The sequence below is a fragment of the Aptenodytes patagonicus genome, chromosome 6 (genome assembly GCF_965638725.1).
Source record: "Aptenodytes patagonicus chromosome 6, bAptPat1.pri.cur, whole genome shotgun sequence".
NCBI classification, from domain to species: Eukaryota; Metazoa; Chordata; class Aves; order Sphenisciformes; family Spheniscidae; genus Aptenodytes; species Aptenodytes patagonicus.
In genome coordinates, this window is record NC_134954.1 from 30785490 (window position 1) to 30802443 (window position 16954).

General features: G+C 41.7%; 1 protein-coding gene across 10 annotated transcripts in view; it reads right to left on the reverse strand.

Annotated features, from left to right (window-relative positions):
• FARP2 (FERM, ARH/RhoGEF and pleckstrin domain protein 2) overlaps positions 1-16954 on the reverse strand; it is an 83673-nt gene that overhangs the window by 12005 nt on the left and 54714 nt on the right. For all 10 annotated transcript variants that reach the window (XM_076341882.1, XM_076341881.1, XM_076341883.1 and 7 more), the window contains 5 exons: positions 11327-11505; positions 4281-4370; positions 2873-3006; positions 1789-1870; positions 547-784 (listed from right to left, as the gene is read on the reverse strand). In XM_076341882.1, the coding sequence (XP_076197997.1) occupies positions 547-784; positions 1789-1870; positions 2873-3006; positions 4281-4370; positions 11327-11505 (723 nt within the window). The remainder of the gene's footprint in view (positions 1-546; positions 785-1788; positions 1871-2872; positions 3007-4280; positions 4371-11326; positions 11506-16954) is intronic.

Below are 16954 nucleotides of genomic sequence, written 5' to 3' on the forward strand. Positions count from 1 at the left end.
TTGAAACATTAAGATCCATCAAGATTACCATGAGAAGAACACTTTCTGGAATGCCAGAAAAAGCATTCATCCTATGCAAAGAGAACAGTCTACATCGAAGTCATCTTTTGCATTTTCCAAACTAGCAGTTAAGGCAATTTTCTATCTATTGCAGAATGCTTCAGAGTCCTGAACCAGAGCACGGTAGGAGAGTAGTGAAACCTGGTACCAAAAACCTTAAAGAAAAACAAAGTTAATTTTAAAATGTAAGCTAAACATTTTTTTTTAATTAAGCTGCCTCCTGCCAGTTTTATGCTGTTCTACTTGGTATAATCTGGTTTTTTTCCATGATATTTAAATTACAGTATTCACTAAGCAGTTGTGTTTTCAGCAATCTAAATCAAGTTCCTGTGTATTTCGCACAGGAGACTCTGCGAGAGTCAGAGAGGTCCTGAATGGAGAAAAAGTGTAATGTGACGCTTGTCCCCCCTGGGGTACAGGCAAAATTTTGTATGTACATGGGAATAGGTTTCTGCCTAGCACATATACAGCTGAGTGCTCACTCACTCCGGCAATCTGCAAAGTCCCGGTGCTCTGCCGTGTAGTGCTTGCAAAGTCTCCCCAGGATCAACTTATAGTGCAACAGTCTCTGGATTGGTTTGAGCAGAAACGTGTTGAAGGGCAGGTAGCAAACCTTCTGCAGCTCAAACTCCTTATAAACCACTTCCAGCTTCTTTAGGCGTTTAGTTGCTTTCTCCAGTTCTGTCAGGACCTCATCATGCTTCTGCAGATAACTGGTAAACTCCTGTTGAATGGTACAAAAAATTACTCAGATCAAAGGAAAACAGTCTTTAATAGATCTCACAGTGAATAAGAAAAACATGCACTCCCCTCTCTGCTTCTGTCTCTGACCATGATTATATAATCCAAGACTGCATATATTGTCATAAATATCGACAAAAATAGCATTAACAACATTTTATGTTTCAATGGCTTCATTAAAAAAAAAAACCAACCAGTATTAAAAATAAAAATATTTGCTTGGTTGTCCTCTGTTAACTATTTACCACAGCCGTGCCTCTGATGAGAACAGCCTGTAGCACCACCCGTTAATACTTTGCCATTCTAAGACAATTCTTGTCAATTACTGACTTTTTTCAAGTTAGGACAGGCAGAAGCATGCTGAGAGGGTTGTCTCATCTAGGTTTATCTATTGAAGAAACTGGCAGGCAGCTCCTAGTCCGGATCAAAATAGGTGTCTGTGCAGCACTACACCTATGCCTGCTGGGATAGCAGTCACACACTTCTGCACTCCCATTCAAGCCACTGGTTTTAATGGAATAATTACTCCACTACTACAGCACAAGTGTAACTGTCCCATGAAGGCACTCTACTCCAAATAAAGGTGACTTCATTTCAGAATAAACTACTCTGCAGTTAAAAAAAAAAATTATATTTTGGAATTAAACAACCTTATGAAACAGTGTCTCCATAGGGGAGAGTTCAAGTTGTGCAAATATAGGAGAGACGGAGAAGCTAATGATATAATTTTTCTTTGCCTTCTGCTGAATAACCAATAACAAACAACCTTTTCTCAAGGTAAATGTAGGTGGTTAAATAAGCAACAGTGGTATAAAGCCTTGCTGTAAATATTTTATTATGTTTTCCTTTTAATCTGTTCATCAACAATAATTGTTTGCAAGTCACTTCAAGTTTAGTGGAAATACTAAACCTTGAACTCTCATCCTTGACAAAAGGAAAAAATGACTCAACAATCCTGAGATTCCATTATTTTAATCCTTTATCTACCTTTAGAGTATGCATATTCCTGAGCATGACATCTCCAATGCGTTGATAATCTCCTTTCATGTGAGCATTGGTTTTTCCTTCCCTGAAACACACATAAGGAGATGAAATAAGAAGGAGCAGTACATGGGAGATCAAGAAATTTCAATTTCCTCCCTCCACCTTCCCCTGTACTTCAAGACATAATCTTTAAGAAACGCTTCCCGGGTACCTGTGTATTTTATGGACTGTTTTAGTAAAATTAAGGGAAGTAGTACTAATATTAATGCCTCCTCTATCCATTTTTAGCCACTTGACATTCCCATTTCATTGTTCAGGTTGAAAACTTGGTACAGTAAACATGGAAGCTGCATAAAATAACAAACATAAAGCCATGCTTAGAAAACTGAGAAAGGAATAGAAATGAATTTGTGTGAAAGTCTATTTTGGAGTTTAACCTCTCAGACTTCTGAATAAATGTCATAACATGATCCCATCTGAACTTATTTTTGTTTGTACTTAGTTTACGTTAACCACCTCCTTTTGAATGGTAAATAGATTCTCATATATTACATCTCAGGTCAGGAGAAAGTAGTACAAAGGTTAAAAGACTAAAGACATGCTCTTTGAAATAAATTGTGCTGCAAGAACTGAACTCTAATCTTAATTACCAAAAAGCATTTCCTAGATTTTCACCTGGAGATTCATTAACTGGAAGGTATTGAAAAAAAACACACGTTATTTTTTTGACCTTGTGTTTCTTCTCTTTTCTAAGGCTAGAGAGACAACATAGGTTATATTAACAGTTGGACTCGATGATCGTAAGGGTCTTTTCCAACCTAAACAATTCTGTAATTACAAAAACCTTGGTCTGGTGGAGAATTCATACAGCTACTGGATATTATGTACAAGGCAGTGCTTGAAAAATGGGCTTTGCAAAATTTATTTAGTTTTTTTTTTAAAAACTATAATATATTAAAATACTTTTTCCTTAATTCTATTTAAGCAGAAATACCAGTTTCAATATAGATTAAGTACGGTTTTGACGGGAGAACGTAGGAAAAGGTCCCCCAGCTCATTGCCCATGTACTGCACTATTAATGCTTACCAGAGCGATAGTCTTTGCTCAATCTCTTTCAGAAAGCCTCGATGAAACTCATAAATTGGGTCTATGTTAGAGAAGAGTAATGTCATCAGGCCCTCTGGCATAGCGTTCTCCTTTATCACTGCGCTGCGAAACCACTGCCGGAAAAATCATAAATTATGATAAATTTTTCTATTTAAGAAATTAATCGCTAGTGTAAAGGTTTCTGCTCCTGCAGCGATGGGGGAGGAGAAAGTGTGTGCACAGGGCAACAGCAGGAAGGAAGGAGAAATATTTAGGGAAGACATAATCTGGGAAAGATGAAAAGATGTAATTTCTTTCCTTGCCAAACATCACAAATATGAGGCTTATTACTGGTTCTGGGCACAAGCATGTTTCTTAATGCAATGATGAGATGGTTGGTAAGGGCTCTAAATTACAGTCAATTACCAAGTGGCTGCCACAGCTGATGTTACACCACTGCTTGTACTTCAGTGCAGATACAACTCCTCTTTCGTAAAACTTGGAGCCCTGTGCAAGTTACTCAGTAGCTGGAGACATCTTGTTGTGTGTCACACACTGCACTTTTTATCACTTTCAGTTCCCTGCTTTCTGGCAGGGACGTGAATATTACAAAAATCCTCTGAGGTGCCAGATGTTCCCCCATCTTTTAGGAGAAGTGCTGGGAAGCCTGTAGGAGGAATTTGAGTGAGATGGTGCTCACTGAGCTCAAAGAGAACACCTCAACAGAAGACATACAGCATTAAGGGACTCAAACTTCTCTTTGATGAAATTAAAACAATAGCTTATTGAAACACAACAGTCAGTGTTCAAACCTGGAATAAACGACCAAAAAGCTCTTAAAGAAAAGGAGTTGGAAACTCAAGCTGTCCTCCAAACAAGTACTCACTTGTCTACTATGGGTGAAAGGAGGGGAAAAGGAGAGGAAAGAAAAAGCAGCAACAAAAAAAGACGTAACTCCTCAAACCCGTATGGAACCTTAATACCCTTTGCAATTTTCATCTGCTCTCATGATCTGAAGGCACAAAAAGTAAAGCTTCCCAAGGAATACCGCAGAGATGATGACTAGATTATAAGCAGAGCTGACAGCAATGACTATCATTGAAGCTGAATGCAAAATATTTTTAGGCTGTCCCTGTTCACAATTTTCAGAGAGAAAGTTTGCTTAAGACATCAAAATGACACGTGATGTAACTATTGGAGCTAACAATAGAAGTCCAGAGAAGATATCTGCTCTCCCACATGAGGACCTACAGGACAAGGAAGGTAACAGCTATATGGCTCATGGGTTATAGTTTATCATAGGACTTCTTCCTTCTGTTACCTGGAAGAAATTCCAAGTTTTTCCAAATTAACAATTACAAATCTGTTAAGAAAAGGAAAAGCATTAAAGAAAGTTAAAAACCCTTACCACTGTAATAACTTCCAGGTCCTTTAAATACGTCCGTTCTGTAGCAAGGATCTCCTTTGCTATGAAGTATGCCTTGTCAGTTGGATAGCGCTGAAAGAATACAAAGTAATCAACAGGTATTAAAATATAAATGCTCTATTTATTATTAAGCACAAGCTCAAACCTTACATACATTTCCCCTTGCTGTGTGCAAATGGAGCAGTCGATTACTAACAGGGCATCTCTGTATTCAGTACCATATTCTCAAATACTGACTTTACTATAAAATATTCTTTTATTTCAAGATTATTAAAAAATAATGTCAGTTATATGAACTCCCGTTTCAAAATCAAGGAAGCACTTTACAAAAATACGGAAACAGTTACTCCAGATTTCCTAGGTTTTAACTTCTCTAACCGAACGGAGTTCAGCAGATCCGCAACACAGACCTTTACCAAAACTTTTCTATTTCCAATCACAGCTTTTACCCAAATCCTTTGAAGATCATATTAATTAGTTAAGAAAACACAAAATCAAACTACAGTAGTTGTTAGCTGCATGGTTGCTCCAGGGCTGCTATTTAAAGAAAAGAGAAGACAGAATGGACATGAAAGCACAAAAGAATGAAATGGTGAAAAGAGATGTTCTGCAGCTGCAACAAACCACAATCAGAGTTAGCCTGAAAACATACATTATTAAAAATTACATAAGTAATATTAAGGAACTAATCACATTTCAAGCTAAGATGCTGCTTTGCCCCCTTAGCTCACTATGTTGTGCCACAGTTTTGTGCCAAATCCTCACCTGGTGAAAACAAATGACAGCAAACCCATTTGAGTTACATGAAAATCTGGCCTTCCCCATCTTTGTCCCTCTTGAGGATAACACAGCTTTGAAATTATTCTCTCCCTTTGAAATTATTTCTCCCTTTTCCTTGTACGTACCACGTTAATAAAAAATTCTCTTTTGAGAGACACTTTGAGATGCCCTCCAGTGCCACCAGCACAGCTACTCAGTGCTTCTAAATCCTCCATCTCAATATTGCTCATGGAGGAGATGTTTTCCTGGTTGCTCAGTAATGTATCTATTGAGTTCATCTTAGCCACACAGAACCCCCGGCGGTGTGTATCCCCAAATAATTAATTTTGAGAAACTGTCTAGCCTCTTTTCAGGTTATTTTATGCTAGTTACTGTAGTCCCACACATCAGCCACCTCCCTAGGGGTACCAGAGGACATACTTTCTTCTATTTCCTCCAGAGCCATCCTCTTAACTTTAATGTACCTGTCTCAGGTACATGGTGTCAGGGAAAGTCCTAACTAATCTTGGCTTCAGGTATTTTTTATTTTTTCTTGGGCTATTTACCTAACTGTAGCCTCATAAACCCTCAAAATGCTTTTGAACCTCAGTGGGCACCCTTCTCAAACAGCCTCTTCGCAAAGGATACGACATCATTTTTCTGACCTCCCTGGAGACCAAGGTGACACAGCTCTTTTATCTCACTTACCAACTTCCTCTTGCAGCACTTAGCTGTTCTGAAACACCCTGTTTATAAGCTGATGGAACAACGCACGCTAGCTTGACTATAACTTCAGCAGTCTCTTACATGATATGAGAATTACTGCTAACAGATTTTTTTTTGTGTAACACAGCTTTGTGTACGCCTCCTCCTGGGTTCTGCACAGGATACTATAGTGCACAATGCCCAGAAGGGATGAACTCCTATGGAAAAAAAATAGAGAGTTTCCCAAGGCAAAGCAAACCCTAGATTATGGAATCAACCACAGGCTGCAACAAGAGGTGATCACAGGGAGCCTCCTCTCTGTAGCCAAGGCAGAGATGACCCTGCTGCAAGCTCTGCACAGCATCCCTGCACACATGCGCATCCACTGGCTTCATCCCTCTCCTCAGCATCGCCTCTCCACTCTGGGGACTCCCTGGTAGCCTCCCAGCTCACCTGGACCCGCCACCATCTCGTATCCATTTAAAACAGTTGCTTAAAGAGTTACTCTCAAGCAATGTATATAACTTAGTATACTCTTGAGAACTCTAGAAAGGACCCTGCCTGTCCCTAATTCACACCTTGTGTTTTGATCCTCACTTGAGTGCTTTTTCCCCCACTCTCAAAAATATTTTTCTGGATTGTTTCTTCCTTAAAAACCTACAGAGCGTGAAGGCCAAAACACACCGTGCCCACAACCTCGCACTTTTCATAGCCTGCATGAATTACCATTTTCACCACCTTTGAGCACTTCTGCAGCTTTTCACTTTATTTTCCAGCTGACTGCGTGCCAGCTCGAGGAACAGAAGATGCTTTTCATTCCTCAAGCATCTTCTCTTCCCTTCTCCCTCCCCACTGCATCATCACTTTCTGTTTACTCTCTGATGTTCCTGCTGCTTTCCAAATTGCTCCCTGCTGAAATTTAGTGCCCTTAATTTTCTTTTTTTTGGCCTTACACCAGTCCTAACTGAATCCCCTGTGCTGAGTCCTGGCAGCAGCTGCTAGGCAGACCCTGTACCAGAAGCACCACAAAGTGGTACGGCTGTCACAGTGCAACACCTTCATTTGGCCCTGCCAAACACCTTCATTGCCGGTCATTGCAAGAGGAAAGAAAATTAATTCATGCCTGAAAAAAAATAAACCCCGAAACTCTCTGAGGAGGCAGTCTGCTTTCAAAGTCCAAAGAAAACATCCCTACAACCATAGCAGGCATCACGGCAAATATCCCCACTTGGAAAAACTAGTATTTCACTTTATTATGTACATACGATCCCACCTGGAAACCTTCAAACACTCGCTAGATGCAGTAACACCAGCTCATGTCGAGTGAAGAGCTCTACTCTGAATTCACAAAGGCCAAAGATAAAGGACTATGAGACTAAGAAAGACCTTCCTGTCTGCCTTGCACATAGATCACAATGTCACAAAACTATCGAGTCTGGAAATAAATGAACAAGTAAATAATAATTCCACGTAACCAAAAATGCTTAACTTTTCACTTCAAACACCAGACTTCAACTGTGTTAAAAATAACTCCGGGTGGGGGGAACCCACCAAAAAACCCACACCAAAAAAGCCCAGCTTCTACCCTCTTTTAAACCAGGTTGCTACAACCAACCTCCATTAGAAAAGGAACAGGGAGAAATCTACCAGTAAGATGAAGGAAAACCACAGTGACTTCAAAAGTAACAAAAAAAACTCAGCTTTTCTCAAGGTTTCAGTACAGCAACAACAGCATCACAGCAGCACGGAGTGGAAAGCACACACTGCAAGAGTTGAAGAGTTTGCTGAAGAGTTTACATATAAATGCCCTGATTAACCAGGTGGAATTACAGCGGCATCAGTACCCTTAAAATCAGAGCTCTATTAATAGTGATATTGTAAGATTACATTTTTCTTGTACAATAAAGCTGTAAAACTGCTGTGAAATTTAACTTGGTTAAATTTAACCAATTCAACATTGGTTTCTGCCTGGGTTTATTTCCCTTAAAACACTGTCTTCAAATGGAGAAGTCTCAGAAGTTGGCCAAGCTTAAGACCAATTACAATAAAATTCCCTTCCAGGATTCTCACTTTTATAAATTAGTTTCAACCTGAAAGAGAACTCAAGCTGCTGAAATATCAGACTTTGCAAAATGAGGCAGAAAGGATTGGGCTTCAGCATTTAGGACAGACAAGGCAGTCACTGCTCGTTATTTCTAGGGTATATACTATGCCAATTATAAGGATAAATGAGAGGAAGTATTTTTAAAAAAACTATTGAAAAACTAACGGTCGAGTGATCTGTCAAAGCTATAAACTCTACCTCAAAAAGTCTAAATGAGATAGGGAGGCTGAAAATTGGGGGTAGGTAGGTGGAAACAACCAACAGACTTGGGTTGTTTCCATCTCAACTCCCAGTTACTGGTTAAACCTTCCTCTCTCCTGCAAGCACGTACTCATATCACATCCACACTATGGGTAGTCCTTAACAGCATCACACGATCTGACTCAGTTATTTGGGGTCTCCAGGAGAAGAGTGCCTGGAGGATTGTCCTGCGAAGAGCTACTTGTGTCTCTCATGCTGCAGCACTTGGCTCCACCGAGCTGCACGGCAGATCTCAGAAAGGTCCCTTAGCATTCAGAAGCAATCACGGGAGAAGTGAGCTTTGGAAGCACTAAATCCAGAGTGGCACCTTTGCTCGTGGCAAGAGTGCTGTATGTTCCCTCAGCAGCTGACAGTCAGGACATACGGTGCAGAGATCTCCAGATCATCAACTGAGATGAAACAAGAGTGAGCAAGCTTGCACCTGCTGGCACCAAGAAGTACCCAACGACATGGTGAAGACAGCAAACAGCATGGGCCTGTGACCTTCTTGCCTGAGGATCCTGACAGAGGTAAGACAACCAGAACATTGGATGGGATGAGCAGAAAAGCAGGAGTAAAGAGCACACAAGGTGGTTTCTTCTTTGAGATTACACTCAAAGTGTAACTTTGAGATTAAAACTATAGATTACAGTGTGCCCACTGGCTGCATAAGGAACTGAGTTTGGACGATGGAGCCTTCCTTGCACTGTAATGGAAGGTCCTGGATCCTTCTCAAGTACCGAAGAGTCAACAAACCTGGCTGCTCTTTCTCTGCAAGTAGGCAAGGCAAGGCAAGGGGAGCAAAGCAGCTTACAGAAAAATGGTCACAGAAGTCTGCTGTTAGGTGGACTTCTCTATCTTACTGGGAGAAATGCAGTGTTCTGTGGTGTGCAGTTTGTCAGTTACTATATACCATGCCCCTACAAAGGCAAAGTCTCGTAATTTGTTATCCACACCTGAAAAGTAGTCAAAGAATGCATGTGTCAATGTATGTATACACACGCACTCATTTATTTCACCTGAGTGCATCTAAATGCTTGGAGTCATTGCTTAAGAAAGAGGAGCTGGCTGGACTAGAAGATTCAAGAGGTCCCTTCCAACCTCAACGATTCTGTGGTTGCAGATTCTTGTTATTGCTAGCAACCACTGTGAAAGCCTGATAACATGGTGCAGTGTGGATAAAAAAGAAAATCTGAATCACACACTGACATCTGGCCATCTCTGCCATTTTGAAAAACTGTGGAGGCACACGAAGCCATTGCTTACCAAAGTACACGATCAAATGTCAGTATGAAGCAGTACGTCAGCTTTGCCACATAGACAAGAGGAGGCTTGCTGCACAGAGTACATGGGACTCTGGAGAAGCTCCTGGGAGACGCTGGTCAGAATTTGTGGACTACCACCACTTACTTCACCTTTCAGAAAGGCTCTGCAGTGTTCCAGTGCGCAAGAGGATATGGATACAGATGATGCACTGGGGCAGAGAGGCCTTGCTCGGTGGTGCTGAAGCACAGAGCGAGGAGCTGAAGTTCATGTCTCAAGGACTAAAGGTGAAATCACCTCCAAAACAAAAACATTTTGTGATTAGGATTACCTGAGAAAGCAAGGGTGAATCCTGAGCTCTACATGGGGGTGAGGAATACCCCACATCATGTTGGGGAGTTCCCAGTTAAGGCAACCAGTGCTTACTGGTGGAAATTAAGGGAAGCAACCTAGGCTAAGGATCAGTACCTAGACATCTTGAAGACCTAAAGTTGTTCTTGCTTTGACACTTGTTGCACCCACAAAGTCAGAGGTGTTTTTGCCCCCCTCTTTTCAGAAAGCAAGCCTCAAGCTTCCGCAAGGCCAGAGCATTGTCCACCTCTCACCAGACAGAAGAGTCAGCCATGGAGAGGGCAGCTTCAATGATACAGCCAGCTCTGCTGAACAAGCTCGTGACTGACTGGGTGTAAGAGGATTCATCGTGATGCCTGCTGCTGAGAGAGCTGAAGTTGAGCTCAGGTCCCCTACAGCCCGAGAGAAGACACCTCAGGACCACTCTAAAGGTCCTGTTATGATTAGAAAGAATGGCTTGGAGGACCAATGTATGGTGAGATGGATCAATGAGACCGTGGTGAGACTGTGTGGGAAGTAAGGAACCTAGGAAGAACGTACCTTATATATTAAGAAATGGTAGCTCTGTGCTGTTCTCTACGCTGGTAAATGAAATTTTTTAAAACACATTTTTATTAATGACACACAGCACTTTGCACTGACAGCACAGTCCAGTGAGCTGACACAGGTTAAACACATGACAGCATTCTGCAAGGACAAGGACAGATTAAACGTCACCATGTGACAAAATTTTTCATTACTGAATGAGCCAAAGGCAACCGATTTCCAGAATCGACAGACACCTCCCCCACCAGCCTTTCAGAATACCACCCTGACGAATCACCTTGAACAATTCACCTGCTTTGGAGTGTCCTTTCAATAGTCTCAGCACACAGACAAGGGTTTTTTTACATTCTAATATAATAATTACAGCCCAAAAGGCACCAAGTGCACTGCTACTGTTTTATATCAAATACATATCAACCGTTTCCCCCAAACAGCTTATCTCAGGAAGCCACATCTCTTAGAATATCTCAAGTTGGAAGGGACCCATAAGGATCATCGAGTCCAACTCCCTGCTCCTTGCAGGACTGCCTAACACTGACTAAGAGTGTCATCCAAATGCTCCTTGAATTCTGACAGGCTTGGTGCCGTGACCACTTCCCAGGGGAGCCTGTTCCACGGACCGACTACCCTCTCGGTAAAGAACCTTTTCCTAACGTCCAATCTGAACTCGTTTCCATGGAGGAAACATGGAGTTCCATGGAGTTTCCAATGGAAACTCTTGTTTCCATTCTGAGGTATAAAAGGCAGATTTTGAGCTCAGCTCCCTGCTGTGCTGGGGCCCTTGGCAGTGATTACTGCTAAAACAGCGGGAGGTGGTCCCAGCAGCTGAGGCTGAGAAGACCCCTACGCCAAGATGGCAGCGGGCACTCCAGCCACAACAGCGAAACAAACAGACCCGGCCAAACCTTCAGCACTGAAGTTTTTAACACTAACCACCAAACACATCTATTCTACCACAAAATATAATGCAATCAGCATTCAGCGTCCAACAAGCACAGCTCCTCATCTGAAACCATCACTTGTCTCGTGATGTAAATTCCCAGTCTCATCATTATCTTACCTTACGTTTCATTTCATCATCCTCTTCTATCCTGGCACCGCCAGCATCACTAAGGACAGGACTCAGAAGAGGAGATGAACCCTGGCCGGCTGCATTCAAGTTCACCTTAAATGCCGGGTTCAAGCCCAGGGGACTCTTCAGCACGAGCGAAGAGAGCTGAGGATGGTCCACTGGGAGGCCTGGGTGGGAAGAGAACAAGAAGATGGAGTGGAAAAGGGGAGAAAAAGGTTTCAAAGGTAGTGCATCTAAGACGATTACCCACTGTTACGGTAAACCATAACTGCAATCTCACGTTATTAAAAAAAGGCAAAAGAAAAAAAGAAAAAAGGCATATACATCCAAAGACTTAAGTGCATATCTCAAAGCAAATGGCGTGTTCCCTGCAACCCAGCTGTTAATGTGGCAGCGCAGTAAGGACAGACACCTTTACAACTGCATTTAAGGGAAAGGATAAACTGTTTAGTGTCTAGGAAAAAGTGCTCAAATCCTGTTGGATTTTGTTGAGTAGCAGCGGGGTTTGCAACATAGGATTACAGCGTAGTAACAAGAATACAGCTTTTAATAATTCTTTTTTAAAATAAGAATTGCTTTTCACCCGAGGGAAAAGCTAGGACAAATCATTCCACTACTCTCCACTCCAGAAAAAAAATCCAGAAGATAAAGCTCATTAAAAAAACACTCAGAAATCAGGGAATCTCCAAAATTGTCCCGATGGGAGAGGAAAACATATTGCTATACAAAAAGGGACCATGCAAGAGATTTCATTCCTGGTTCTTCTAAGTATATGAATAGAATAATCTACTGATCTCAAAGGAGAACAATTCTGCAGCACTGAGTATTAACTAGATGGACACAATCCTCTTGCACAGCAAAACCTGTCTGAAGCAGGAGTAACATGCACTGCTTTGCTTTAGATTATTAATTGTCAGGTTTTTTTTATATTATTATTTCATTTGTGGACCCTTTAGAGATTTCTGACATAAAGCACCATTACAGTGAATTTAAGCCTATGAACAGTAGCTGCTCTCCCCTCCTCTGCAGACCCCTTAGAAAGAGCACACAGACACCCCTTGGGGGTTCACAGTGAAAACGACTGTTCAAGATGATCTGCTTTTTGGAACCAAACGAAGGCAACAGACACTCCAATTACTCACACTACGCCCACAAAATTCCTACCTAAGCTCACCTTTTTTTTTTTTTCTGATCTTCCCTATGATAAACAGACAAGCTTCATCAGATCAGGCAACTGAATGGGTACCAAGCACTTCAGTATCTACCACTTTCACCACGCTGCTCAAACCCTCAGCCACGCTTGCAACCCTCCCCAGCATGATTTGTTGTGCATTACAAGCAGAGAGCAAGGGCTAAATCACCTGACCAAAGGCAAACAGAAAAATCAACAGCGAAGCCAAAAATGCCAACTCATCCATGCCCAGACTACTTAAAAATCATCCCAAAAAGCTTTAAAAAAAAATCAGCCCCTGTGGATATCCAGTATTTCTTGACACAGACACAGGGCACGCGTGCTGGAGGAGAAGCAGTTACGAGCTTTTCGATTCACTACTGGCAGGAACGGCTGCTGCTCTCTGGCTCAGGAAGCAAAACCACTGCAAGGCGCCCAGCAGCGTGTCAATGGCGAGGGAGCCCAAGCACGTATTTTCACATTGACAAATGCAGGAAGCTAAACAGTGCTGAACTCGGTCACCTGGAAGAGATTCAGATCTTCGAGGCTGTGGAGTTAACTATTAATACACTAGTCAAGCACAGTCATTCTGGAGCGGATTTTTGTTTCTGCCTGAGCATTTCCTTCATTCCCACTGCTTTTAATATTAGCACAGGAAAGCAACAACATCTGGCATTTGTTTCACCTATACAGGGACAGGAGTTTATTAGAAGTTTGCTTTTACATGTCAGGGATGCTGAAACAACAGCTTAGAAACTAATAAGCTACAAGCTTACAGGGGTGAGGAGCTTCTTTAAATTCTTGGAATTTAACATGATGTAGCAACACGTTCCAGAATTTGAAACTTGAATTGCTTCTGGACAGACCAAATGTTCAGATACAAGGGGAGCAAAAGGGATATAACTTGCTACAAACTCAACTGCCTGCCTATGTCAATTGAGTTGTTCTAGTTTTTATAACCTCCAACAGCAGAAGCTGGCCATTAAATTCATTTCAAACGCTTGACCATTTGTATCTGACAGCAATAACCCAGTTGCTCAAAGCCAGAGTGATTTATGAAAATGAGAGGCATGTTCAGCTCCTCAAGAAGCCTGAAACAAAAAGCAGAACCCATGATGCAGAAGCACAGGGCTTCCCCTCTCCCCAGGCCTGGGAGGGGGCTAACCTACAGATGCAAATGCCTATCGCTTCTTCGGGGCCAGAAGCACCCTTCCCCTGCACGCTGATAGCTATAGGAGGACACCCTGTAGTCTACTGTTTATTTCCCTAGGATGAAAGCAATAAAGAATCCAGGAAGGAGCTGTTGCAGCTGCAACTTGTAATAGGCTGTCAACTTAAATGGAAAATTCTGCAAAGGGACTTTCCGAGGTTAATGTGACTTCCGAAATTTGTATTTTCTAGAAAAGGCTATAAAATGTCATGGAGCAGCTCGGGTTAGCTTTTTTGCTAACATTTGTTTAAATGTTTGATATAAACTCAGTATGATGGCATATCTTGGCAGATGACGTTACAAGCATGTACCAAAATTTTCATTCTCGTAATCCAACAGTATTTCTCCACTACAGCAGCAAGGGGGGAGCTCGCAGTCAAGCAGGTAGATGTACAGCAATTCTCTATTCTCCTGGGGAAGGATAGTAAAGGAAGAATCCATACAACAGCTGGAGCAAGAGTTGCTGCTGTGGAACAGCTGTTCAGTGTAGAAAACTCCTAATTAGGTAGAAATACTGGTGTGAAGATCAAAACACGTGAATGATTTCCTCCGACATCAAACCCTGGTGCACAGAGGTCTTCCCTGCCCCACAGGCAGCAGCATCCTCCAGGTATATTAAAAGGGACTATTCTTTGAGAGGGATGTTGCCATGTTTCAACATTCTGCATGAAGTGGAAATTTGTTCTCTACATGTAAGTCATAACACAAACATCCCAAAATGGGAAACGTCACTGTAAGCATTACTCAAGGTTTCCGAGCAATGACATGGGTATTCAGCGATGTAAACCAGACCCTCACAGACACGACTGAATTCTGTACATGACAAATTTCTGCTTTCACATCACACACAAATGCACTTAACTCAATGCAACATCAAAAAAATGTGACAGTTCGGTGTAATACTCCACGTACGCAAAGCTCTTTAAGAATACTAATACTTCTTAGTTAATTACACTATGTAGTTATAACCATGTATCCTTAAGCAAACAAAACCACAGTTTCATAAAAAGACCAGCATGCATATAATTGGGGAAAAAAAAAAAAAATCAAGTTTAACAGTAAAACATTGCAAAAGCACTGCATTTTGCATGAACACAGCTACGGACTTCAGTGAGGATGCTAGCCTTATCTTTCACAGTTACTGTATAATATTGTCAAATTGTTTTATTATTGTTTATGCTGCCTCTTCTTTTGTCCAGGTATAAAAATGCGAAAGCCTCTACCCAATATATAAAACTATGACTTAATACAAATGTTTGTCCACTCTACTTTTTACTGAGAGGATCTTCAGTGTATACAGATGTGAAGGTTCATACTCAAATTTGAAAAAGAAATATGTTTAGAATATTATACAAAACCAGTCATGAGAAGTTCATGATGGGATTACAAAACAACCTTAAGCCAGCTGCTGTAACAATGACCTTACAGAATCACAGAATAGTTTGAGTTGGAAGGGACCTCTAAAGATCATCTAGTCCAACCCCCCCTGCCGTGGGGGGCGGTTCTTCAACTAAATCAAGTTGTTCAGAGCCCCGTCCAACCTGACCTTGAATGTTTCCACGGATGGGGCATCCATCACCTCTCTGGGCAACCTGTGCCAGTGTTTCACCACCCTCAGCGTAAAAAAATGTCTTCCTTATATCTAGTCTAAATCTACCCCCCTTTAGTTTAAAGCCATTCCCCCTTGACCTGTCGCAACAGGCCCTGCTAAAAAGTTTGCCGCCATCTTTTTTATAAGCCCCCTTTAAGTACTGATAGGCTGCAAGAAGGTGTCCCCGAAGCCTTCTCTTCTCTAGGCTGAACAACCCCAACTCTCTCAGCCTTTCTTCATAGGAGAGGTGTTCCATCCCCCTGATCATTTTCGTGGCCCTCCTCTGGACCCGCTCCAACAGGTCCGTGTCTTTCTTATGCTGAGGGCTCCAGAGCTGGACGCAGTACTCCAGGTGGGGTCTCACCAGAGCAGAGCAGAGGGGCAGAACCACCTCCCTCGACCTGCTGGCCACGCTTCTTTTGATGCAGCCCAGGGTATGACTGGCATTCTGGGCTGCGAGTGCACATTGCCGGCTCATGTCCACCTTACCTTGTATTTTCTTCAAGAGTACTCAAATCCCATCCCTCTCACTGACATTATTACAGTTAACATACAATTGTTTTTGTTTTCCTCAATACATCTATTTAGTGTCCAATATCCAAAATCCATTCTTATTTGCCTTGCTAATAGAAATACAGCAGAGATCTTCTCTAACCTGTCAGGCATTTCACAGGGAATACCCTTCTTTAGCCCTTGCAAACTTCAGAGATATGGGTAGTGAAGGAAAATTTTGGAAAACTATCACCTGACGACAATCAGCAATGCCAGAGAAAGCAAGGAAGAAAGCACGCAGCAGCCAGGTTTTAAGTCTGACTTGTAATTTACTACATTAGCATAAACCAGTTTTGGTCTCACATTAGGGACAGCAGCAGGCAACATGCTAGGGAGGTGAAACCACCTTCCCGATCAAGCTCCAAGACTAAAAAGAAACTGATACTGAAAAATTACAACTATTTTCTGCAAATGAAAAAATTGAGTAAGAATAAATTAATAAATTGAGTAACAACCTGCTAGATTACTTTCTTAACCATAACACTAAATTTTACTATTTGAACCATCAGGAGCCTCTAAATTCCTATTGTCTGAAATCAGTCATGTGATGCCTTTAGTCTAATAAACTACTAGATGTCCATAAATATACTAAGACTTTTTTTTTCCCCAGTTATAAACCAAGCTAAATTGAAGCATACTTACACAATAGTTAAGGGAGAGTTAAGTTAAGTTTCATGCCTTTGAACTCCCACAAAAGGAAAGGCGGGGGGGAAGGCTTAAAATTGTGTATCTGAGTTTTAACTGCAGCTTTAATTTTACAAGTGGCTCTAGAAAACCGGCATGCTAAACCCCCACATCTCATTTCTCTGTGTGCCTTCAGAAGCACGTCAGCTGACACTCAGAAAAAGCTTTTGCCTTTCCCCTGCCACCCCTTGTCAGTACTGCATACCTTTAGAAGTGCAAAGCAAAATTCTGTTTCTTTTGGAAAAATTCTAGTCTATGGGAAACATTCAGCTCCAGCAGGAAAAGGGAGGCGGTCCAGGTCCGAGGCAGAATCTAAAAAAAATCACTGCGGCCATGGTGACACTAACTGAAAAGACGAGAGTTTGATTTTCAGATCTGAAATATCAAATCTAGGATTTGTCATACCTT